This window comes from Aethina tumida, chromosome 2, assembly GCF_024364675.1.
Source record: "Aethina tumida isolate Nest 87 chromosome 2, icAetTumi1.1, whole genome shotgun sequence".
NCBI classification, from domain to species: Eukaryota; Metazoa; Arthropoda; class Insecta; order Coleoptera; family Nitidulidae; genus Aethina; species Aethina tumida.
This window is the reverse complement of record NC_065436.1, coordinates 32609097-32636841: the sequence shown is the minus strand read 5'-3', so window position 1 is coordinate 32636841 and position 27745 is coordinate 32609097. Positions and strand designations below refer to the sequence as shown.

General features: G+C 33.7%; 1 protein-coding gene across 3 annotated transcripts in view; it reads left to right on the top strand.

Moving 5' to 3' along the window:
* Nucleotides 1-27745, top strand: part of LOC109603133 (caskin-2) — a 198887-nt gene that overhangs the window by 136300 nt on the left and 34842 nt on the right. The window contains exon 1 of one of the 3 annotated variants that reach the window (XM_049963882.1): nt 22072-22407. The exons of 1 other annotated variant lie outside the window; for it this stretch is intronic. Coding sequence is in view for 1 of the 2 variants with exons in the window: in XM_049963884.1 (XP_049819841.1) it covers nt 22392-22407 (16 nt within the window). In the remaining variant the exon portion in view is untranslated. Of the gene's footprint in view, nt 1-22071; nt 22408-27745 lie in introns of those variants that run through there. One more of the 3 variants, XM_049963884.1, reaches the window with a different exon arrangement.

The window sequence follows — 27745 nt, the reverse complement described above, 5'->3', positions numbered from 1 at the left end:
TACGAGTATAACTCAAAAAGAGCTCAAAGTTCCGATATGACATTTTCTTAGCTATTTTATTTTACGTTAAAACTAATAACCATAAAAACAAAATAAAAATTTGTTAATAACTCTCTTAGAATTCAATTATGTTTGGTACATTTTATTTTATCTCTGCAACGTTAGTTTATTACGTGAGCTAATAAAAAAGTGAATAATCAAGAATGTGCATCCAGAAATGTGCTTGGCATTCAGTCCGGGAAACAGTGAGGAGCATATAAAGAAAATGAAGTTTCCGGAGAAACAGTTTAAATTTTTTATCTCGCGGCATTAAAGCAAATAAAAATAGGGAGCAATAACGGGACCAAAAACGACAAGAAAACCGCGGGCATATAATAAGCACTGAGAAAAATTCGCCGACCGCCGACTCACGTTGGTAATTTAAAGGGGGGCGGCGAAGGAATTCAGGAATTCTGCTCACTTTTGCGATTGCATTTAAAAGAAAACGGTTAAGCGGCCATAAAGCGGAAAGGAAACTATGTCGGTGCCGCGGCGCGGCGAAACTTTGTTATTTTATATTAGGGGCATAAACACGGAAACCGCCGGGACTTCATAAAAGAGTTACCGAATGATTCAAATTCAGATTCCGCCGTCGAGACGCTGCCGAGTCGGACTCGTCGCACAGTGATGCCCGGATTTTCCTGGAAACAAAATAATTTTGCACAAAATATAAAAGAGAGTTAAAATTTTGTATTGGGGAAATTAAGTCTAGTTTCACGTTTGATTGCCCGGGAATTTTAAAGTAAAATATACGTGACCACGGGGGTTAGTTAAACTCCCCTCTTGTACCATTAACCCCGAAGTAAATCGGACCGGACTTCTTTATGGGCGTCACGTCCGAAGTGTGACCGGCCCTTCGGTCCGAGAAACTAAACTTTAAAACCCGGAGATGAAGCGATGAAATATTCAGTCGTCCGTACGTAAAGTCTCGAAATCTTTCGATGAGTTTTCGGCCCGGGTGATCTCGAAGTGTGGAATTCACATTTATAAAACCTAGCCGTAGCACGATTATCTCGATAATTTAATGGCGGGAAGTTTGTCGTGTCAGTGAAATTATTTAGGGGTCCGTTTTCCCGTAATTGATATGTTATCGGTTATCGGCAGTGTTTTCGTAACGTCGGACATCCAACGCACATCCGTCCGATCCCCGAATTCGGACTGTATCACATTGACTCGTCGCCTAGATCCGGCCACTCATCTTTCCGGATTATCTGTGTCAGATGGCCGTCCCTAATAAGCTCTTATTTACTTTTATCATTCCAATTAAGCGGAATTGGAGCTCGATTAATAACCAATCGAAGAACCGAACTTAATGGGATATTAGATTAGTCAGTGTGTTCAGAACGTTGTACTACTTTTAATAATGGACGGTTGTTTAAACGCGGAATGTCTGTTCTAACAAAGGCCCAGAATTGCTGGTCCGTAATCAGGAAATCAGACAGTTGCAATTTTCATTCGCAACGTGTCTCTCGGTGTTTAGGAGCCGAACGAATTTTCAATTACAGTCTAATTTTAGCCAAACTCAACTTTTATTATTTCCCAGGCACCGTTTCGAAATGGCAGTCGAGTTTTGTTTATTTTGATTTTAATCAACGCAAATCTCTCGTTCGTTAAACTGATTACTCTATTCGCCGGTAATTGTTCAGGAATAGAAATTTAACTGCCGGTACCGGAGAAGAAATCAATTTACGGGAAACAGTTGAAAACAAATACCTGCCAGTTTCGGACGGAAGCCGAATAAAACCAATTAAAAGTTTAATTCCATTGATTACGCATTAAATGGTGATTTATATCAATATAAACAATTCCCCACAGCCATTAACTGGTTATTAGTGTCGTAGACAATATTTTTAAATGATTAAAATCAATTTGTCTTTCGGCCGAACATGGAATATAAAATAATTAACCAGTCTCTTTCGTCATGTATCAATAAGATCAATTGAAAATTCGCGGTCCATAAGCATGATTTAGTGATCTGTCCCAATAAATAAACAAACTGGACGGTTATAAATATTTATGAGGATTCTAATATGGCGATAATTAACTTATGCCTGTGCCAACTAAAAACGTTTAGACTTTTATTTGATTTTTAATTAACAGGAAGAGATTTTATTCCGTTAGGAATGTTTTTCCAACCGACTTGTGCACAAATTTATCAAAGGAAATTACGTTTCGGTATTCAAAAGGTGTATTGTAGCGATTTTTCTTTCGGGAATCTTAATATTTATTCCGGGAGCTCGCGTAAAATAAATATTTAACTCGTTCCAGTCTGGGGTTGGATGCAGTAGCCGGTTAACAAATAAAAGGGTAAACAGGGCCAGTGAAATAAAACGCTGCTACATTAATTTTCCATTCAATGGTCTGTTTTTACGTGCGCCCGGTTATTTAACTTTATATTTTACAGTCCTTTAAGGATATTCCGAATGAGTGTAAACATTCGGGGGGGGGGCTTTATTAAACAATTTGAATTTAAATCGCCCAATAATAAGTTTACGTTTCGCATCATGCTTTTGTCGAATTTGCATTTCCATGTTTATTTATCGGAAATTTATTTCGTTTACTGGGTCAAATTATATTTTGCGAAACGTCCGTGCAAGGTGACGGATGGTTTTAATCATTTTTTAAACGTCAAGGATAACTAATAATTAAAATGACTAACTTTTATTGTTTTTTTTTTTTAGGTAAGCGATACTTTCATTCATATGACGAAATAATTATGTAAGTAATGTAATATTTAGACAACGCGCACACACAACAAAAACTAGACGAACATGTTATAGATTAAATAAGTGTCAGTCTTAATTCCCACATGTAGGAGAAATAAGGGCGACACTAATTAACGATTGTGACATATCTCGTATTTCCCCAGTTCCCTTGTTCCATCAAATTACGGTCGGCCGCCGGTTTGATGTATCGCTTTCTTCCGTGTCATAATTTCGACGTTTGTTGTTCGTTTAATACTAACATAACGGGACTACTCCTTCACATCCAATACTTTTGATGTGTTCAGGGTTATTGGTTATATTTTAACTCCTCTATTATTTACTTTATTATATTATTTTGTTATAAGAAATAGAAGTATAAAGATTAAAGAATATTTCCAATTTTTTGTGTCAGCTCTTACTGGTGTTGCTACACTAGACCAGATAAAGGAAATGCTGTTTTTACTGTTTCTGGAATATCTACTAAAGGTGACATTTGATAAATTGAATGAAGTCTAAAATTATTAATTTATTTTTTTGTCAAATAGTAAAGTATCATAATATATTTGCGTATCTTGTATAAGTCGATGTTATAATATACAAAGTAATAAGTCATAAATGTCATAATATACAGTGTGTTTCACTAAAATTTAAACACATCTTGTACTTATATTATGCCACTTTAGGTAGAATTTTTCTCTGATTGAACTGTACATCTGAAAAATTGCTAAAATATTTAATTTTACCAAATAACACAATTTTAAATTATTTAATGGTTTTAATCAGAGAAAAAAGGTCAAGGTCATAATATACAGAATAATAAAATTTAAACATATCTTGTATTATACCATTATTAGGTATAATACAACAATATTAAATCGTACATCTGGAAAATGCTATTTATATAAAGGGTAATAAAACTACGCATAATGTTTTCTTCAGCTGGAGGATGTCATTTTTTTAACAAATAAAATAAATAATTGAATTTGACGTTTATGTTACCAGATTTTAAAATTGACGATGTAAAAATTGTTAAAATAGATTGATATATACAGTATTATACAGTGAGTTCCATTAAAATTTAAACACATGTATAATGCCATTTTTGGGAAGAATTTTTTTATTAAAGAGTGTATCTGAAAGATTATTAAATTGTATTCTATTTGTGTAAAAAATAATAAAAATAAACGACATGTTTTCTTCAGTGGAATATGCCATTTTATTAACAAATAACATAAATAATTAAAATATTATTCCTTATTTTACCAAATGACACTGAAAATTTTAAATTGTTTAATGGTTTTAATTAGAGAAAATGGTCAAGGTCATATTATACAGTGACAAGTCAAAAATGTTATAATATACATATATATAAAATTTAAACATATCTTGTATTATGCCATTATTAGGTAGAATAATTAATATTTCTGTGGTCAAGCTGTACATCTAAAAAATGCTATTTATGTAAAGGGTAATAAAATTGGACGTAATGTTTTCTTTATCTGGAGTGTCATTTTTTTAACAAATAAAATTAATTATTAAAATATTGTTTCTTATCTTACCAGATGATACTCACGATTTAGAAATTTGACTTGTTATTAGATTTTAAATTTGAGAATATAAAAATTGTAAAAATAGATTAACATGGTTTTAATCAGAGAAAAAAAGGTAGAATTTTTCTTTGATTAAACAATGTATAGTGTATATGTAAAAAATAATAAACTTAAACGTCGTGTTTTCTTTAACTGGAGTTTGTAATTTTTATCAACAAATAACATAAATAATCAAAATAATGTTTCTTATCTTACCAAATGACACTTACAATTTCAAGTCGTAAAAATGTTAAAAATAGATTGATATGGTTTTAATCAAGGATAAAGGTCAAGGTCATAATATACAGGGTGTTCATTTAAATTTTTATATTTCATTAAAGAATCTTATCAACTATTATTTAAAGAAAAATGTCTTCGTTATAAAGTAAAAGGAAGTATAACACTAATAATCCTTTACCACACGAGTTCATCGGCTTTGTTTCCCATGCACGTAAGGTTAGTTGCCTACATTTTACGTCGCGACACACGGGATTATGTTGATGTGTTGTGGGCGTGATATAAATGTAACACACGTTCGTTTGCTTTCGTTTTCCTCCTAGTGCATTATTTCAATTTGTCTCTTTTGACAGTCGGAATTGATTATGCCAACGAGAACTTCCCCGATAAGGTCTTTTAAACGAGTTTATTACACTCCGAAACGAAACCACAGATATACCTTTAAATCAGATTTGTACCGGCGTAGTGGAACAAACCCACACATAAAAGTATATAATTCAATTCCCGGTTTTTGCACAGTATAAAAATTAATTAAAAGCGACGCAGCGAGAGGGTCCTTCCTTCCTTAGCGAAGACTCGGAGTCCTTTAAGGACCGCACTAATTCAATTTTATGGCCGGGACCCGGATAAATTCGGTGCGCGCTCTTTTTAAAAGTCGCCGAAGGAAGGAGCCGACGCTACCCAAGTGCCGAGTGACCCCATTAGAGGTCCGTGAGTTATTAGGCGCGCCCATCGGAAATTGCCAATTAGTTGACTGGCAACCATGTGTACTAACGCCTAGGAAATTTAACCCTGTCGCCCAATTATCCGTCCAGCTACACACACGAAAATAGACCCTCTCTCGGACCCGATTTGTCGGTTCTTATTTTAGAATTTCCAATACGGTTTTTCGATCAACCTCGAGCCCCGTTGCGAAACGTTTAAACACCCATTAAAAGTGCTTAATGGCGGCCCCCAGTACCTGTATAAATCAGCGCAGCCCGAATATTCGGCTGTAAATAATCCCCAGACGGGGCCCGCCGTCAATAAAATGGATTTAACGTCGTGAACACGGTCCTTAATTCATAAACTTTATTGACGCCTAACGCCGGTGCGGGGGGGCGACGTTAACGGTCGTTTAGTTTGACGCGTCCGCGGCTCATTGTCTTGTCAACGTGAGAAATCACGACTTGCATCGGTTGGGGACTCGATGCACACGGAATCGGTCGCAGATTAGCGGTCGCGATGTAACCGTGTAATATGCCGGTAGTTTGCATAAATTCCCGTGGATTACGTTACGGTGCAGTTTACGATTGACTCGTTTTTCGTGGAATACCATCTCAGGTGGTGCTTATCCACACCGATGGTTAAAAGGAATCGATGCTGCGACCGTCCTAAACTTTCTTAAACGTGACGGCACGCCAGTAACCATTATCGTTCGTTCATTCAAGTGTGATTTTCGACGGGTTTTTACCAAATTCCAGTCCGTGCCGGATGACCGGATGTAGATTTTATCGGTTTGTTCGACGACTAATAGAGGACACATTAGTAGGACGCAGTTTTATGAGCATTATTAGTTGGTAGATTATTATCTGGCTACCGGTTAAAAAACACCGACCAGTCGAGTGCGTGGCTTACGAAAATCAGGCCAATTAAACGATAAGTTCGTAACACAAAAGGACATATCTAAAAAAGGCCAATAGAAAATATTGATCTAATAGTTGTCTAGAAACTATGAATGGCACTACTTTCATAATTCAATCCGAGAAATATATCTATATTAAGCAGAATGTCGACAAGCGCTCGTAAATCTGGTAGTTTAATAATGGTAAATGCTGTTTTAATAATTTACATTCATTAAACAACTTTTTAGTAATTGGATAAAATGATTTAGAAGTTTCTGGTCTCGATTGTTGTCCCGAAGCTATCGTTGCACAATCGCGAAATTAATTTAAATTGAATACTGCAACGGAAAATTTATTTAGCACTTCTGGTCATATTTACACCTATTCAACCACGTTGCATAATATAAAATTAGCGAGATAACTAAAAGTTATTAAAAAAGTACAAATTCAATTTAGCCTTTTACGGATGAACCGTTTTCAATTTTGATTTTATAAGCTGATGGAGGACTACAGGTTTAATTATTATCATGGCGTCCCAAGTTGGACGGATAAATGTTACCTTGTTACAAAGGAAGCATGTTCTCAGTTTTAGTGCAGTTTGCTTTGCTGCTTTGATCGTTCGTTTGGCAATTTTAGCTGCAAAAATGGAAGAAAAGGATAAACATATTACATTAGTTTTTGTTAGACATTTTTTTCTTCTGATTTAACAATACAGCTGAATAATTGATAATATTTTCTAATTATGTAAAGAATAATAAAAACTGGGTATTGGGTTTTTACATTTCATCTATTGTATATCAATGGTCATCCTTCGTTGAGAAAAGAAAGATATCCAATAAGCATTTTGCCCTAGTTTTTAGTAGATGTTTTTTTCTCTGATTCAACAATGTACCGAATAATCGGTAATACTTTCTAATTATGTAAAGAATAATAAAAATTGGGTTGACACTTTTTTCATCAATTGTCGTCTTGAAGTGTGACTAAAAGAAAACAATCTAATAAACATTTTATACCCGTTTTTGGTGATTTAGCAATATTCCTGAATAAATGGTAATATTTTCTAATTATGTAAAGAATAATTTAGTTGACACTTTTTTTATCAATTTCAATTGTCGACTTGAAGTGTGGACAAAAAATAGGAGTCAAATAAGACTGCTAGTTTTTGAGCGACGTTTTTGTCATTGGTTTAACAATAAAGGTAATATTTTCTAATTATGTAAAGAATAATAAAAATTGGATTGATACGTTTTTCATCAATTTCTGATCTCAATTGCCGTTCTGAAATGAGGACAAAAGAAGGGAATCCAATAAGCATTTTACTAGTTTTTGGTAGACGTTTTTTTCTTTGATTTAATCATATAGGTAATAGTAATAAAAATTGCATTGACACTCTGTCAATTTCTGATCTCAATTGTCGTCCTGAAGTGTGGGCAAAAGAAAGGAATCTAATAAGCATTTTGTATTAGTTTTTGGTAATGTTTTTTTATCTGATTTGACAATTTAGTTGAATAATTGGTAATATTTTCTAATTGGGTAAAGGATAATAAAAATTGTATTGACACCTTTTTCATGAGTTTCTGATCTCAATTGAAGTCCTAAAGCGTGGGCAAAATAAAAGAGTCAAATAAACATTATTTTGTACTAGTTTTTGGTTGATGTTTATTTGACAATATAGCTGAATAATTGATAACATTTTTTAATTATGTAAAGAATAAAAAATAGACATGATACATTTTTCCGCAGTTCTTGATTTCACTTGTGCAGTTTAGAAATCAGGTGCCAGCAAATGCGGTGTAGGTTTTCGGCCTTCTGTGCAGAAACGCCCGATTTATGCTTTATCAAGGTTCCCGATCGTAATGAGTTGTGGCCCTTGTGGCAAGTGCATAGGCGTTTTAGTTATGCCCCGCCGTCTGGGGACCACTTTATATTTTCACCTACACACAACAGGCCACACAAACAAAAAGCGAAACACGAATTTATTTACGGCCGTAAAACCTGATTTCGGGCCGACACCTTTTTTAGACACAATTGTTTTCGAACAACATGCCGCGCTCGAGAAAATGTGTGGAATAAAATGGGCCGATTGTGCGAAGGGTCATGTTCCGAGTTCACCGCGACATCTGGCCAACATTTTCCATCGGTTCACCTTAGCAATGTGAAAGATTGATGCACTTAAAATCAACTGCTAATGTATACACACAACTGGATAAATTTGTACGATTTAACATCGCAACGAAACATTAGAGGCGAGCTGTTATCGTTTGTAAATTGATCGTGTATGTTTCCCAACTCATCATGTCTTCCATGAAGATTACAGCATCCACTGACGTTGTGCTCGAGTTGATGTACGACCAACAAACCGTGTACTGTAACCGGCGAGTTGTAGCGACCGGAGTCTTTTGATGGTCGCACATTTCTCTCTTAATCTCCTTCCTCGTGTATCTGCAGTTCATTGATTTTAACATTAGGGGTTGTTTAGTGTGTGCGCTAAACAACCCCGAGCGTCTGCCATTTACAAGCGGTGATTTAACGGGAGTCTGGTCAGATAAGTGCTTTGGATATCACGCACCCAAAAGAAGTTGTAATTTCTCGGAAGATTATCACGTTTCGTTGCAAAAGCCAACATAAAACACCGAAACAATTCGACTTTTCAATTAACTTGTAATAGTTTTAGGTGCGTCAGACAAATTGGCATAAAATTGCACTATTCCACTTTACTAGTAATGCAAGACACTGTCCCGACTTTTTTACGGGCCTTAATAAACTTAAAGAAAACTTTATGATTGCATTTTACGACGGATGTGTCGCACCAGAGAGGACGTAGACTAGTGCAAAATGCTTATTGGATTCTTTTCTTTTGCCTACGCTTTAATCAGCTCTTCGGTTTTTACAGCTAAGACTGAGCAAACGAACGATCAAAGCAACAAAGTAAAATGTAGTAAAATTGAGAAGTTGCTCGCTTTGTAACAAGGCAACGTCTTTCCAGCCAACTTGGGATGCTATAATAATAATTAAACTTGTAATCCATCAACTTATAAAATTAAATTTGAAAACGGTTCTTCTGTAAAAGGCTAAATTGAATTAAAACTTTCAATTACATTTAGTTGCTCCTCAAATTTTACATCATGCTACTTGGTTGGACAGACATAAATATGATCAGAAGTGTTAATTATATTTGAGTGGCAATAATTTACATTAATCTTGTGATTGTTTAATGACAGCTTCAGGGCAACAATTTAGACCAGAAAGTTTCGAAAGTAATAACTTATCAATAAATGAGTTTACTAATCAAGACGTTAAGAATAAGTTTTCAATAGTGCAATTGTTTGTTATTTACGAGAAAATACAGATCAGAAGGCCGAAAACTTATATTAAATTTGCTGATTCCTGATTTCAAATTTTATCCAAAGCTCTTTCTTTTTTAGGAAATACAGTGAAATGAGCAAGATTGTGCCTAGTTTATGATTTCATCTTGATTCCAAAGTTCTGTTTGTTTCTGAAGAAGTAGCTTTTAGTTATTTCGTTATTTCAACTTCCCTGTTTCTTCATTATACGATGTTAGTTTAAGCTACCTAAATTACGTTTTATGAAATTTTATATTTTGAAGTACTTTGTTCTATTGTATTGCTTCTTTAGATCACTTTTGTCTTTAGTAATAATCTACCAAGACACTAGAAATGATGATATTTGAGTTTATAGAAGTCAGAACATGATGAATGCATAGAAGGTCAAAATATTACTCAACATTGCTGCCATTTGATTACAAAACTGCAATGTTGCACACACTTATAATTTGATCCAATGCCAGTTACTTTTTTCCTCATTATTAAAGATAAAACCTTGATAAACAGTGAACAAGTCTGAAGTGTCTGCTCAAAACAACTTACGAGTGTTGTGGATCAAGATGAAGCAGTTTATCTCTCGGAAGAATGCGTCAATTATCCCATTTTTTAGTCCCAAAACCTAAAACTATTTTAAACACCGTCTAGGGATATCATTAGTGAATGAACAGCCGAGCAAACAAAAACAGTTTCCGTTCCTTTCACAACACGATCCACATTTTACAAGCCTCGAATCCTTTCTTATTATGATGTCTGTAAATTGATACCAACTTTTATTCCCTGCAGGTAAAAACATACCATCAATGATAACTGGTAAATTGGTCGAGCAAATGCAAAAACTGGAACGTGCAACAAAGACACAAATTACAAACGGCGAACGACCATAAATTTAATATTGTATTTGAAACATTCTCCATATAGTCGGCGGTAATATCCAATATACGCTTTTATATTTTTGCAGTTTATTGTGTTTCCTCGGTTCCCGGCACACAAATTTTATTTCTATGTTTTTATAGTTGTTTTATCGGATATATTTTTGACATTTAAGGGCCGCATATATGAAGTATGAAGGATACGTTGCGACCCGCGTGCGGATATATTTTTCGTTCAACGTGCTTTATCGAGATTTATGATTTTTACTTATCCCGTTCGTGACGGTTCTTTTTTATGTTTTACACGAAATTTCTACCCTTCTGATTGGTGCCATTAACGCCGCCCCCCGTGTCGTTTCGTCGAAAGGAAACGGTGTCGTTAAAAATATGCCCCCAGACTCGGAATTGAGATGCTTGTTTTAGTGTTTGATGTTGACGTATGAGGTGTAAATATACCGGGGGATAAATTGCGAAGTGGCAGATGTCTCTTACATCTTAAAAACTACAACTCAAATTGAAAATATTATTACTATACAGTACAAAAAGAGTTAGATCCATCTGAATCTTGAAAGAGGCATCAGTAAGTCTCCCACCATGGGACAGACTTCTACTGTCTCTGCGATGTCATGCCATGCCATATTTCTCTATAAATTCAGACGGGTTAAACGCTTTTCTTACTGTATACAGTAATAGCCATAATTATAACAATATATTAAAATATATTAAAAATATGAGCTGTACTATATTGTTCTCCGAGAATATACACGGATTTTTGCGGTTTTCGCCTGAAATTTTCATGAAAAAAATTTTTCAACAACTTTATTAAAAGTAGCATATTTTCAAAAAAACGTAATTTTTCAGTTTTTTATGAATTTTTGAAAATCTATCAATTTTTATTAAATTAAAGTTTTACATTTTATATCATAGAAAATCAAAAAATCAATATTTTTTCATATATTTTTCTTTTCTATTTCTAAGCGTGATGAAAAATTTACCTTGGACAATTGAAAAAAAATAAAATATCTTAGAGAAAAATTATTTTTAAATTTGAACAATACTGAACGTTATTGACATTTTTTGAAAATGTATTATTTTTGATTAACTGAAAAAAATAGGCAAATATAAAAAATATATTTTTTTTTTTAATTTCAAGAAAAAACATCACTCTTAAAAAGGATCACTTAAAAAATATTCATAAAAATTTCAAGTAAAAACTGCAAAAATCAGCATTTTTTCAAATTTAAAATTAATTTGTCTCTAAGAAATTTTAATGTTTTTTACTTGAAAACGTATTCTTTAATGCGCCGAAGAGTAAAATATTTTGAAAAAAAAAGAAAAAATATTATTTTTTTGTTTTTTTATAGTCAAAAATGGGAGTCGCGATTCAAATAATTAATAAAAAAATGATAGTTCTGTTTATTTTGAACAGCCTACAGGGGCAAAACTACATAAAATTTTTGTTATGTTCTTAGTGTTAAGAGATATATTAAACGAAAAAATGATGGTCTTTAAAATATGTATTATGTATGAAAGTGACTAATCCCAAATTAAGACCAAACCATGAATATTTTATTTTGTCTCTCCCAATCTCCAGACACCAACTCTATAGAAAATATTGGGAGATTATGTTTATAACCAAATTTGACTTAAAAATATTACAAATTTAAATAAACTCATCAGAGTAATTTAAGTGGTTTGAAGGAATGGAGACTTGTATATTCGAAAATTATAAAAGAGTATTATACAAAGTGTTTAATAATTAAAAGTTTGTTGCAAAATGAAAGTATTTATGCCCAGAAAAAAAATCTATAATATTTTATAGAATAAGAACAACATAATACGTATTTTTCTGAATAAAACAGCAATAGTAAATTAATATTACTTTAATGTTAAAAAAAAGAGCTGTGTATAAAATATTTAATAATTTAACAGGTTGCTGTCACTGCCACTTTTCTGTTAGGTAAATGAAATTCTTTTACCAATTAAAGGTCCATTTAAGACCATTTGATTAGTTATCTTGAGAACATGTACCGTATCTTTTATTACAATCTTTTTACTGTTTCTTTTAACATAAAGTGGTGGAAACGTGTTAAACATTGAAAAAGTTAATTATAGTTATAACAGACTCCTTGTATATAAATGATAATTAAAAAAGTGGGTAAATAAACGGAGCCAGTGCTTTACTATCTCGAGCTTGAAAGGATAAAAAATTAAACAACAGTACTTATCGAAGCACTTTGATTTATTTCTAACCATTAAACTTTATTAATTGGTACAAATAGCCGCATTAATCGTTTCGCTAAAAATAATTTCAATTGTGTTGCGGCCAATACATCACGACAGCAAAAACTTCCACTATCGAGCCGTTAAAATCTATGACAAACGACAGAAGTTCGCGGAGTGATAAAGAGGTCTAGACGTGCGACAAAAACGCATCTCCTCAAACTTCCTGTGCACCGATGAAAAACAATTTCGTCTCACCAAAAGTGAACGGTTACTAATTTTCCATCGAGAAAAATAACGAGGACGCGGGGACGTGACTCACGGAATTTCGGTGCCAAGAAAGCGACGCCTTACGAAGTTTTTCCCTTTTGTACGAATTGCTCGGGGTTAAAATGTCGGAAATGCCATTTTATCATAACAATGGCACGATGAATATTTCAGTATTTATGACGTGAAAGATAAGAAATTGTTTCCCGACGCGGGGAGAGCGTCGAATTTTACGATTTCGCAGTTTTCCCGAGTTTATTAACATCTTATTCATTTTAATGAACGCCATTCGAACGACCAGTGAAAAACGTTTAACTGTGATTTATTGAATACACATGTGACTTCTCAACAGTTTATTAACTCTCATTAATCACAGTAATTCTTTGGATGATTTTTCGAGTGGGGTTTTATTAATGTGGATGCAGGGAAAAAAAGAAATTTTAGTAGCGTCAAATGGCGGCCACTTTAATTAGCCGCACACATTTTCCACACATGCAAAAAGAAAAAGCAAACAAATAGAAATCTTCCTCCTTTCTGGCCTGGCGTAACGTTTTAATGAATAGTTTTGTCCAACTGCAGAGACATCCTGCACAAAGCCACTCCATTAATTATACAATTACCATGTCTGGCTGTCACAACAACAACAATGAATCCACTGTCTATGATGTACTACTGCCTGCTTTTTTTCCTGCACGCTTGTCTTAATGTTTATTCAAATTAGTAGCCACTTGCTCGTTGCTTTCTAAAGCCACAATGTCACGACAATCAAATTTTAAATCAATTACGGCTAGTTTACTGGGATTTTTGGTGATTAATCACTAATTAATTTAATTTCCGTGGGTAAAACGAAATATTTAAATACGGAAATTCCTAAACGAAACGTAACACATAAAGTCTTAATTAATTAATCAGATCGTATCTGAAACATCTTAATCTGTGCACAGTCGTAAAATCGAACCTCGAAAATCGCTTTGATTGACACTTCCTGCGAATGCTCCAATTTTAATCGGTCCAAATTTTTAGAATTAATTTAGTTCGATTGATCTAGTTGCAGTCCGATCTTGGAGGCCAGGTAAAGAGGCACATTATGAGATTGGTTACAGCTAAATCATGCCTAAGCCGGGCGATGAATATTTCATATTTCCGGGGAATATTTCATTCCTGACGTACGTGCCCGGCACTCAAAATCCCAGGAATGGATCTAAAAGGGGGTGGTGCCCGGAAAATATTTTTATGAACGTCTTATTAGTTTAAGTAAATCGTCGTCGACTCGGTGTGCATCCTTAATTAGGTTTTCCGGGATCCGGGGACCGGAGAGAGTTAAATTTTCAGTTGTCTGAACCAGTTTGGAATGAATGGACGTTGAAAGACGTCAATAATATGACAAGTACCGTAAACACTATAAAATCACATTGTATGTAAGTACGTGTTTAGGAATAAGCAACTAATGGGTGGTTTTATGATCTGTAAGACGGCAAGATTGTGGACCAAGAAAGCTGTTTGCAGAAGTAATTAAGCGGCTTAATATAGACATTATAATAAATTATTAAGTGTGCGTGTGCATCTCGAAAAACAACCAACTTTGGTCATCATTAACGTCATATTTTAATAAATTACCGTTAAATTGCGCAATCGTAATAAAACAAAGTCGAGTAGCTTGAGACGTTCGATGGCAAGATTTCTTGCGCACGAGATTTCGTTGGCGCCGCCGCGACACACTTGCGGTTATAAGATGCTTCAGTCCTGACAGGTCCTCAATTACCACTAATTTATTAATATGTATTTCTGGTATTGGTTTGTGTGTGTTTCTTGTATTAGCATTAGAAAGCACTTGGATGAGATAATAGTTGTAAAAAGGTGTCTCGATCTCGGAACAATCTAAATTGACTTTCTAGTTCTGTGAAGAGAAAATATTACATTCTTGGAAAATATCGTTACATTTTATAACGCATGAGATAAGCTGTGAATAAACTGGAATGTAATATTTATTTGGAATCCATCAGACCAGGTAAATGACCGGATTGTTTGTTTATTAACAATACGATAAATCGATCAATAAACAAACACATATCCATAAAACTCATATAACCCTGTATCTTATTTAATAATAAAATACGTTATCAGTGCCCCAAATGTACATATTTTTATCAGGAGCTATCAAGTGCAGGGATGCCATATCTCACAAATTAGAAATTGAGCACTTATAAAACATATTATGAATAAACATTACCCTAAAAAATGTGAAAAATGATTAAGATATGTTTTTATTTGAAATTTTTGAAAAAAGTTTTAGTAAAAGAAGGAAGGTGGAACTAAAGTAACTTCCTTTTGGTATTAAGTTTATCGACTTCTCTTCATCAACAACTGTGTATCTTATTTATTAATTAAATATGTTTTCAGTGCCCCTAATGTACATATTTTTATCAGAAACCATCATGTATCGGGATGTTACATTTCACATATTAGAAATTGAACAAGTACACTTATATCATCATTGAAATTTTTGAAAAAAGTCATATTAATAAAAGAGGAAAGACGGACCTAAAACTATTTCTTTTGGTATTAGGTTTATGAATTTTATAAATTAGTAATTAACTAGGTAAACATATAAAAATATTATTAATAAAAGTGACATTAAATAATGTAGAGAATATTTCCATTGTCAAAGTTATGGTTGTAAAAATTCTAACCAATTTAAACCTTTATGAAAACAATGATAATTCAACGTTAAGAATATTAGCAGTACTAGTAGTATTTTTATTAGGTTCAACTGGATACAAACTAGTGGGAACGAACTATATCAAATCTGTTTACATGTGACAAGTAGTTTTACAATTAAATTTTTTATATGCCTTTTAAAATAATAAATTAAATTTTTTGCTATTAATAAGTTGATTAATTATCTATTGATTTCATGGGGATATAATCCATTATAAACACACCAAAGGCCTTTTGAGCTCAATAACGAAGAGACTTGAAAGTGTGACACTCTGTATATAAACTTACCAGTTGCGTGCACCGTTCTTGTACCACCGATAAAAGGCGATTGGCAACATGTAACTAGGAGAGCACACCGTCCGAGTCGGGGACATGAAATTATTGCGGTAATAGAAACTCATTAGCAAGAAAGTCCGAGTCCGGTGCAACAAATACCTATAAATATTTTGCGGTGCACGCTTTTTTTTACCAGCTGACAAGAAACATGCGCCTCGATCCGGCCATATTAATTAAAAGGTTAATTGGAATTAATCATTACGTCGAGAAAACGGGGTCACACAAAGAGGTCCGACTTTGTTTGTCGTTTTGCTGGGACTCGGTTGAATCGGACCAATTTGGTTGTTTTTAATTTGACTGGCCTTTTACTTTTTAATTTTGATATTTTTGTTAGTTGTATGAATTTGTTGGCGTAATGTTAATTAAAACGTGTGCACAGTTGATTATCTAAATTTTCCGGCCGTGCAATTTTGAGTCAATTGACCCCCAATTTGCTGTTGTATTATTCATTGCTGTTATGGCTTTTATAATGATTTGGTTAACGGCCGGTGAAATATTTAATGGGAATTTTCATTAATTTTGATTAAAATTTTATATTTTACGTGCGGTTATAAATACGTAAATATATCACAAACGGGATGTGTTCATTTGAATCAATTCATTTCGTTTGTAATAATTTTTTTATAAATAAAGTGGTTGTGGTTTAACCTTGTAATTATTTAATTTATTGTTATGTTATTTATTATCCATTTCGATGTTTTTGTATTTTAAAATGATTTTGTTAGGTCATAATAAAATTTTTAATTTAAGTTTTCATTAACTTTAATTAAAATTTTATGGTGTTTTGTAATTATTTTCACATAAATAAATGTTTTACTGCCTTTAAAACTGATACACATTCAATGAATGCACTCACATTTAATTATAAATAAGTGTGAATTTATTAATTAGATTCTTTCTCTTGTTTCAAGCGTTGGCGGTCGTATTTATATTCAGGTTTCTAAACCACTGAATTACAGCATTGTTTGACATTTTATCCCCATTCACTAATATAACATCTGGTTACGATATATATAACAAAGTTTATTTTTAAAATTTTGTTTGATAATGTAGTCTCATTTATATTCATGGATAAATGACTGAATGTGTCAATTTAATTGACACGTTTCCTAATTAAAGGGAACATGATATTAAATAATTATAATTTCATGCAGTTTATCCATACACATAAATTGGTAGTAAGTTTCTACTACGTGAACACAACATATACTCTATTCATCTTTTGAAGTTAATAATTTGATTTATTTTAAATTATTGATCAAAATAAAATTATCCAACAAACTTACAGTGTATTTCACAAATTTTAATACTTTGTATGTTTTTAGAATTTGGCAAAGGAAAAAAACAATAATTAGTGACGACATCTATTGGCGAGTAGCTAAAGAACGAAGGTATAAAACTATGTTTTGTCAGATGTTGAAAGCCATTGATATATTTTTGATAACATCACGTTCACAGGTAGTCCATAATAATTTACATAACTACATCTTCTGAATGAAAAAAGTTACTATAATAATTTGTACTTTATATTCAGGAATGATTCAGTACAATAAAGTAAATTGATTTTTTGATAAAAAAAAGTTTCCCATTCACAGTTTAATGGATTTCTGGCGGCGAATTCGTGTTATTCCGACGCATCAACAGTGACGGATTCCGGAGTCGAAAAAAATCCGTTTTCCCGTAATAGATTAAAACCGGGCGTTTTCAAAGCCGGGATTTTGTGACTAATTGACAACAACTTAATTGTATTTTAGGTATTTTCGGAATGGGCGATAGTTAGTCTTGTCGCCACTAATAATCGTCCGCGACCGTCACAATAAATAACCCAGATTCCGTGAGCTTTATTTACCCAAAATACTTCAAATAGATGTAAATTAACTTGTCTCGGAATCCGATGGCCACAAAATTCGTGTCGCATGTCTCCGGAAACTTTTTAATGTAGCCCAATAAGTCTTATTTGCATTGTGGTGCAATTATGAACTCGTGAAAAACGGCACGATCGTAAATTGCAGCTCGTGTGCTGCATCTGTTCGCAATATCAAAAGACACGTGGATGTCTGGCGTTTATTTATTATTTCTATCACACTATTAAAGTTTCTGCGGCAATGGCGGGAGGTGATTTAATTTGCTATGGAGGCTGCTCGCATATTAATATGAGCGCCAAGTGAAAGGGGGTTTATAAATAGTGGTTTAAGTTTGTGGGGTTTATTTTAAGGCGTCGTACAAATTAGACAGACTCGTTTAATTAGGCGCGTATTTATAGGTTTCGATTTCCGTTTTGTTTTGTCAGGAAGCAACCGTCACCCTTTCGCCTCAAAGCTGAGGCAAAAAGACCAAAGTACCATTAAAAAATATTTATATGAAAACAGTCATAAAGCACCATATGTGTCATACGTTCACCTGCACTCTATTTTTAATCAAATTTACTATAAGTGCACAATATAAATTCTGACATGACCACGTCGCTCTTTAAGTGAGCCGGCTTCGGTTTCGGAGCCGACCAGTAACTTATATTAATGGCGCGTAAACATTAAACGCTAACTTATTTTCGCCTCCTTCCGATCGAGGAGGGACCATTTTCCTAAGTCACTTTCCACGGGGTCGTCGAACTCCAGATTTTCATCAACGAGTCATTTAACGCACCACAATGGTTTTTTAATGATGCCGACGTCAGGCTGGTTGATGTGACAACGAGGCCAATCCACCTGATCAACATAAAATAATCCTTTATGACGCAATAAGGATTAAAAGGTATTAACTTTATTTAGGGTGGTATTGAGCCCCGGACTATTTTTATACATCATCATCGTAAATTGATTTGTTCAATTTTTCGTGTAATGGACCACGAAGATATAAAATTCTATTAAAATCCAAGGATGAACTTTTGTATGAGACACGCGTGACAACGAAGATATTAAAAATAGATACGTAACAAATCAGTTGAGATCGATGTCGACGAAATTAGATCTATTTTTCAAAATCACCGGTTGCGCCTCATTGTTTCTGAATCTCGATTATGGCAGCTAGAAAAAAGACTCACTCATTGTCCATTATTCTTTTGTGGGGTTTAAACGAAGGTATTGTATGCAGCAATTGTATTTTTATCTACATTGAACGGTGATTGGTACTAATAATTTTAATAGTTCACGAATGGATATTTGTGCTCTTCCAAATCATCATATTGATACTAATTTAATTCCAAACATTGTGGTTTCCATAAAGAATCATCGTCATTAACTTTTATTGTTCCTTGAACATGTATATAACAAGCAAAGGAATGTTCTCGGTAAACACACACATTGGAATAACTCCTAGTATTTATGGTGGATGGAAAGTATTCGCTGGAAAAATATAATCCTCATATTGTGTTCATATGTACGGTTGATTCTCGGAACGGCTCCGTGCGATTTTTAAGGCCTTGGAAACAGGTAGGCAGACGCATGTTGCGACCGTTTTTTTCTCGGATGACCGATATATTGACAATTCAAGATCATAACATCCAAGGACCCATGCTGCGGTCAACGTCCATTTGATTTAGAATGCGGTTTGCAACTGAGACAGTCATCTCAAACGTTGCAAGACAAAAAAGGAAATTAACCGCTTGTCGGACAGCATTGCTCGCCAACTAAAAATGCATTCAACACGAATAAGTAAATATATTAACATCGCCTATTTATGTGTTGCGCATTTTGACTGATGGCAGCCGATATGAAATACATCACAGATGCGTTGAGTCGGCTGTTCACCGAAAAAAAAAACACGATATAAACGTTATCGTTGTGTACATATCTGATGTGGTAAAAATCCCCCCGGCTTCGCCAACCCTCGAAATGTAAATTTGAGCGTCATAAAGCGTGTGGTTTCCCGAAAGTCATAAAGTCCATCAACGAAATTAGATTTGTGTATTCATGAGACGCATCGATAACGCCCCCAATAAGGTGCGAGATTTGTTGTAAGTCATGTTTTTGCGTAGTTGCAACGAACGAATCTGCCATCGTTAAAATCCTGCAGTTGCTTTGGTGCTATCGTTACATCGGATTGGCGGGCTTGGATGTCTAGGAGCCATAACCGGCCGCTGCGGCATAATAAAAATTAGCCTCGATATAATCACCGATGCATATTATAATTACGGGGCAATAACATCCCATTCAATCTCCGCGACCCATTTCTTTCGTGTTCGACATCATTCGCGTACTACGGGCGAGGCTTTAACCCAGTTCGCGGCAAACAGATAATGGATTTTACAAAATTATGGAGCCATCTTTCAGAAAATTGACCTGAGGTTGCGCCCGACTACATCGGTCACAGCTGATGGTTACATATGCGCTCCCTTTTTCCGATGGAAAAGTCCTAAATAAACCGGGCACGTGTGCACAATGGTGCTCCCCCAACAGCTGCCTTCTTTGTGATAACTCACTAATTACTATATTATTTTTTTATGGTCGCCCGGACTTAACCGGTTAGTTTTGATGCGTAATTAAGATAGCACGCACAACTTTGCGCTTTTCATTAGCTATGTGGTATGAGGGGACAAGTCAGCAGGGTCAGGGGGTGTCAAGAATTATGTGGGTTTGATAATTTTTTGGATTTTTATGCAATTCTGGTTTAATTTTCAGAATATCATAGAATAAATTGACTCGGACAAGAGATTTAAAATTACAAAAGATTAAAAAAGAAATTTATAAATACTAAAATTATTTTTACTCTGTGTTTTGAAGTGAACTGTGCATTTTGTTTAAATAATTTTCAAGGATATTTTCAATAAATTTATTGATAATTCGTTCATATAATTTGTATTTATAAAAATGATTTAGAAAGATTTGAAATTGGACATGAATTATCAAAAATCAGTGGGTAATATTATTAATTTGTTTTTCTTTATTGTTACCTTAAATGGATTTTTATAAAGATTTGAAATTAGCTCTAAAATATGAAAAATTCTGTGGGTGCTTAGAATGCAATTATTTTTGGGGGTTTTATGAGTTTGAGGAATAATGAAATAAGCGCTGTACAATGAAAGATGTGTTGAGTTCCGAGTATATTGTAAATAATTTTTTGGATAATTTTCAATAAACTTATTGATAAATTTTTTTCATATATTTTGTATAGTGTAAACATTATTAAAAAAGTTTTGAAATTAAACTTGAAATATCAATAATTCTGCGAGAAATATTATAAAATTTGAGTTTGCAATCATTTTATGGGGTTTTAGTTCAAGGTCTAGTAAAGTGAGTTTTGTGCAGTGAATTATGTGTTGTAGAAGTTTCTGCGGATGTTTTAAATAATTTTCAGGAGTTTATTAAAAAAATGTTTGATGATTTGTTTACATTTTACATATTTATAGAAATCACTTAAAGTGATTTAGACTTAAAATACTAAAAATTTAATAGGCAATATTGATAGTAAAAATAATTTATAATACAAATTTTTTAATTTTTTTCCGAAACTCAATCAATTTATGAGTTTTTATGAGTGTGAGTAAAATAAAATGAAATGTGCGTTGAAGAGATGGTTTTACAGATGGTTTTAGTAATTTTCACGACTGAATAAACTAATGAGGAATTTTCATATATTATTTATTGATAAAAACTGTTATATAGAAATTGTTATAATAATAAATTTATTGACATTTTGTTCATATATATTATTATGCATTTAGACATTTGGAATTAAACTAATATTAAAAAATCAATGAGTAATATTATTAAAATTATAATAATATTTTATACAAATTTGAGTGTTTTTTAATTTTACCATAAGTGCAATCATTCTTTGGCTTTTTATGTGTCTACTGACATAAACTGTACTAAATGAGATGTTAAAGATATTTTAAATAATTTTCGGAATCTCATCGTTTATTAATTGTAAATAAATTATATCTGATGAAATTTTCCAATTAGATCTAAAATATCACATTTTGAATAAACAGGTAACATTGTAAAATCATGTAATAATAATTTATTATACAATAATTTACGGTACATATTATATTGTTTTACCTCTACCACAACATTGTATAATCATAAAACACTTATAACTATGGAAAGAAGATTTTCGAGAGGGCACCAACGGCAACGCCGCTCTCGCACTCCCGAACCGACAGTGCCTCTTCATTCAGCGCTGACGGGCCCTCAGTCCCTTCGTGCCCACGCCAGTGTATCATTGCGGCGCACCGTCCTTCCACCGAACCGAACGACCGAAGGAAAACACAAAGCGGCCGAAGAACCGATTGACCGCCGGCATCGGGACGACATCTCTCGTGGACCAAGTCTCCGTTCGGTACGCGGGCAGTAGCGTTCGTTTCGCGCTTCTGCACTCGCCGGTGAAACTGTATCCGTGGACCGTGCAAGATTTTTAGGTGGTTTTGAAAGTTGTGCGTGGTTTTGTTGTAGTTTTTTTTTTTGACGCGCCACATGGTTGTGTTTGTCCGGTTTTAGTGCTTTCTTGTGCCTATTGCGGGATGAAGCTGTTCAAAGGTGCTTATATTACGGATTTAGCGTTTATTTGAGTGTAATCTGTAGGTTGTTTATTGGTTGTGAGATCGAGTAGATCGGATTTTGGTTTCAGTTAAGAAATTACGTGCCGGTGAAAGCAGTCTTATCGTGTGGTACATGTGCAACACAGTTTTTTGTGTTCGTTCTACAAATGTTTATTTAGTACTAGTAATTATTTTTTTGAAACAATGGCGGAGCAAATTATTTTTCATGTTTGTTAAATTGGAAATAAAAATAGTACATCTGTCAGGAGTTACTAATACAATCTCAATATTTACAAACCTATCATCAGTACTGGTAAATTAAAGAAAATAATTGATAGCGATGCATTTATGCTAGACACCCTTTGTTTTGATTAATCTGTGACGTTGGACTATGGATGTTTTTAATATAAATTTGAACATAATTGAATCCAAACATGAGCTCCAGGTGTAATACCTAGTGGGGAAGAACTTCCGAAACATCTGTCTCGTTATTCAGCCTCCCCCAAGCCTATTTCCCTTATCCACCATTAATTACAATTATTAAACTAAAATAGATGCAACGGTACTGAGATCATACAGTGATTATTGCACATGCCAAGAAACCAGCTTTCGTAACATTTAAAAATACAAAACCGTTTCCACATCCAGCAAATAAATAGGCAAATCTCGTAATATTTAAAAATACGTTTTTCCCATATATTACGAATGCATCAGATGCGATTCACGATTCAATTCCCCGTTGAGTATTAAAACCACGTGCCCGGTGATGTAACCAAGCGAATTTCTTAACTGAAACGGGCAATTAAATTGACTATTGGACTAGGCTGGACGAGACCTATTTTTATTCATGTGGTGATGGTACTGTTGAAATTTGCATGTTTAATTTAGCCAGTTGTGAGACGTTAATTTATATGATCCATTGATAGGACCAATTTGTTGGGAGAGGTCACGGATGCTGACTGACTGAAATTAATAAAATGGTTCAATGATGGGCCAATGTCGTGTGTTAAACATTTTGAGGCGGTCCACAATTTTGTTTCCCTGTGGGTTATTTTCATTTAATATCCATCCACCTGAGGATAACCTCCCACAATCTTTTGTATCGAGTTCCCAAGATAATATTTTATTTGAATTTATAATTCGGGACCCATGGGCAACTTTTAATCGAAACAAAAGGCAAGGGCTGACCTTCACACCCACGCCAAACGGCCTTGTTGCCAAAAGTTGGGGGTCCATCTAACATCCATCGTAGGTTGTAGAAAAGTTTTTTATTATTTTTCTAGAAAACTAATGAATATTAAACTGGGATGATTTTTTTATTGTCGCGTCCACATTTACATGTGGCCATTTTATGTTTCCTAGGCTGCCAAAGACGTGGCTGCCATGCTAATAGTCCGACCAGGCCCATAACTTTTTATACCTGCCTTTTAAGATTGTCAGGACCCTTATCTTTTTTCCCGAGACCGAGAACTATTTATAAAAGGCACAAATGAGATGGGCGAGCCGATTGTTGCAAGAGAAAATAGAACTAAAGGTCCATAATAACATTATTCATACATAAATCGTGTGATCAAGGCGAACACATCATTTCAAATTAATACGGGTACGTGTGGATGTTATTAAAAATTAACACGACTTTGCGATTGGATGCTAAACACATAAAACGTTCAAACATGACTTGGCCAAACATTTGCGAGCGGTTCGTGACCCACTGCATCTAGGAACAAAGGAAATTTTCTATTGATTTTGACTCGATTAGTTAAATTTGGATGTTTGGGATTGTTTTCTTAAGACAGATAATACTCTTAGTGTTAATTGCTGTGGACCAGCTACCGAACAACCAAAGAAAAGAAAGACATCAACATAAATATTTGGAGCAGCATTAACATAAAAATAAACACACAAGACGTTTTGTATACATTTCTTTTCTGACTGTCAGTTAGTTGATATGAAAGCGTCTCTCCCCGGTAACGTAGTGAATATTTAGTTTATTAAAAGCTTCCCGTGGTTTTAAGGCGAGATTTTATCGTTTATTACACACCTTAATATTTTTTAATGCATCCAAACTGTAAATCGGGAACGACGATAAGATCGCATCATCTACAGCGGCGCCGTATATTATTTAAAAGACGCTAACTGCGTGACATCTGTTTGATTATTACCTCATTTTAATTGCGAGCCACCAAATTTTATTACTCTTATTACATCCATAATAAAGACAGCGGGATGTTTTATTCGCCCCGGGAGATGAATGAGCACTTTGTTATATTTAAAATTTTTTCCTCGTTATTTCCGGTGTATTATTTGGAACAGGTATGGATTTTTGGCGTACGTTTCATCACAATGCATTCTGGAACGTCATTTGGTAACGGTAAAAATTATTTTATCGTACAAACTTAAGATTTTTTTATTTTAAATTTTATTGAATAAATTAATTGTGAATTTTTTCATATAAATCATAACAATGATTTAAAGATTTTGAAATTTGACTTAAAGTACCAAAAATTTAATGGGTAATATTTTTAGTAAAGGAATCAAAAATAATTTATCATACAAATTTAAGTTGTTTTTATTTTTATCTTAGACTTAGTCATATTTGAGTTTTTATGAATGTAACATCCAGTGAAATAAATGTGTGTTGAAGATATTTCCTGGTTATATCCGGTGTATTATTGTAATTTTGATCAGGCATGGATTTTTGGCGTACGCTTTCATCACAGTGCATTCTGGAACGTCGTTTTCTAACGGTAAAGCCATCTCGTTTTTTATCTCTCCGAGATTCGACGTTTGTAGTGACACAATAATAACATGCGTATTACCAAATTGGTGCGTAGCAGACAATCTCAAATTTTAATGACAAATTTCCATATAAATAGCATAATACAGGCGTGTAAACGATGGAAAACATCGACGATATGCATCTGTCTGTTTTGTAGTTGTGTTAGACAAAAAGAGTTTCATCGGCAGGTACGGTTTGTTTATAACTGTGTAGGAGAGGAAAAAGGCACAATAAAAAACGACAAAATTATAAGGCAAATGCAACTTGGTAACGGTAATTCAGTTTACGGTGTACGGAATAAAAAGGAAAAAGCTGCGCTTCACTGGCACTGCATTTGCGACAGTCTTGGAAATAAATTAGATTTGTAAATTGATTTTGCCATTAATGGCGTCAATTATGCAATGCCGAAGGACCGGAGGAAGACGCTACTGCAATTTTTACATAACATCCGTCAGAAATGTCAACGAGTTATTAGTAAATTATCATAATATTGTCATTTTTATTAATTGTTGGCTCGTAGGATGGTTGATATTTGGCTTTGTTAGAATATTCGTGCATATAATTGAAACAACTAAATCTATATATAAAAGCAATTAGCACATATCCGCTAGTGGATTTACTGCGGCAAATAACATAGTTTACAACATGCCATAAATCTTGAAATTAATAAAAATGAAGAGTGAATGAAGGTTCCGTTGGACTCGGTGGGCGCCAATTTTTGGTCACTCGAATTAAATGTCATTTTTCTCACGTTTAATTAGCGTACGACTTTCACAACAACGAAATTAGGAAATAATTTACTTTTAACGAGCCAAACCATAATATTATTCTTTGTCTCCCAGTTGCGTTTTCGGCCATAAAGGGGATTAACATAAATTAAGTCGCCACGTCGTCGTAATCACAAAGTGAAGCGCACAGGTTCGTTTATTTCCCTCTTTCGTTCGTCTTTTTGTCGTGGTGGTGGCTCGCGTTCGCAGGTGGGCGAATCGTTTCTTGGACGAAATTCACGTGGGCCTTCCGAGACAGCCAAGGCTTTCTGGCGCTGATCCGGCACGCAACAGTCCGTCGGCGGCTACGCGACGTTCAGTTCCACATTTCTGTCGGTTTCCGTCCTGACTGGCGGGTTGGAAAAATCGCGATCGCGTTCGTGGGTGTGGGTGGTGAAAGTACGGTGACAGATGGTCCGAATTGAACCAGATGATTTTCGGGTACCAGACGGTGTGTGTGTGTCTGTGTAAACAAAACAATACGATAGCGACGTCGAATGTTGGGCAGATTTTTCGTACGGATGGTTGCGATGTTGAATTATTCCAATGAGTCTAGTTAGTATTTTGGATCGGTGGAGTTGATGTTTTTTGATTTGCATATTTGTAATTAATTAGTGGATTTTAATTGATGCGATATTAGTTTATTAATGGTTCTTGTTGTCATCGCTAAAATAAATTTCAAACCTGTTATTAAAATTACTCAAACTATATATTTTAAAAAAATGTAAAATTTACATTTTCCATTAATAAATATTTGAAAAAAAAAAACAAAGAGATTTACTGCTGAAGCAAAAAATAAAACATTATATTATTTTTTATTTTATTATCTTTATTGAATAAATTTTAAATTTATTATAACAAATGCAAATTTTACAGTTTCCATAATAATTTTTCTAAAAAAAAAAACGTAATGGATAAAACTTGAATCTAAAAAACATGTTACTTTTTGTCTTCATTAAAATTAATTTTAAACTTATTATAAAAATGACCTAAAACTGGAAATTTTTAAAAATATAAATTTTATAATTTCCATTGATAGATTTTTGAAAAGAAGTATTGGAAAAATATTTCTTGCTGAAACAACAAATAAAATGTTATGTTATTTTTTATTTTATTGTCTTAAAATGGTCCAAAACTGGATAATTTCACTAAAACAAATAAAAAAATAAACCTGTTAAAAAATTATCCAAAAGTTTAACATTCACATTAACTAAATTGTGTCAATGTTTGAAAATTGTTTGCTGAATCAGAAATTAAATTACTGCCAATGTTAAAAATGTAAATTTTATGTTTTCTCTTAATAAATTATGCCATTAAAATTGATTGATAAAAAAAACTAAACTCCAGTTGGACAAATTTGAAATGTTTCGACACATTTTTACATTTGAACGTGTTATCAATACAGTCATTAAAATTAATCGTTACGAATAAAAACCGAAAAACGACGACAATAAATGTGTACGAAATAATTTGTTATTAGCGCTGCAGCAATGAACGTCAGATTTAAATAATTTATGGTTATTATTAAATACGTAAATACAGCCAAAGGCCGTACGCACACTACCGGTTGATACAGTAGTATCCACTAACTGTATTTACGACCAAAAATTTATTATTGCACACTAATTAATGACGATACGATTACTGGGTGGAACATTTCAATATTCATCGATGTATTATCAAAACGATTAATATTCTACAAAAACCACACTCATTGTTATCGAGTTATGGACCCCATATTTTAAAAATAATAAAAGCCTAACTGTGGCCGCGTGTCATTAATTTTCATT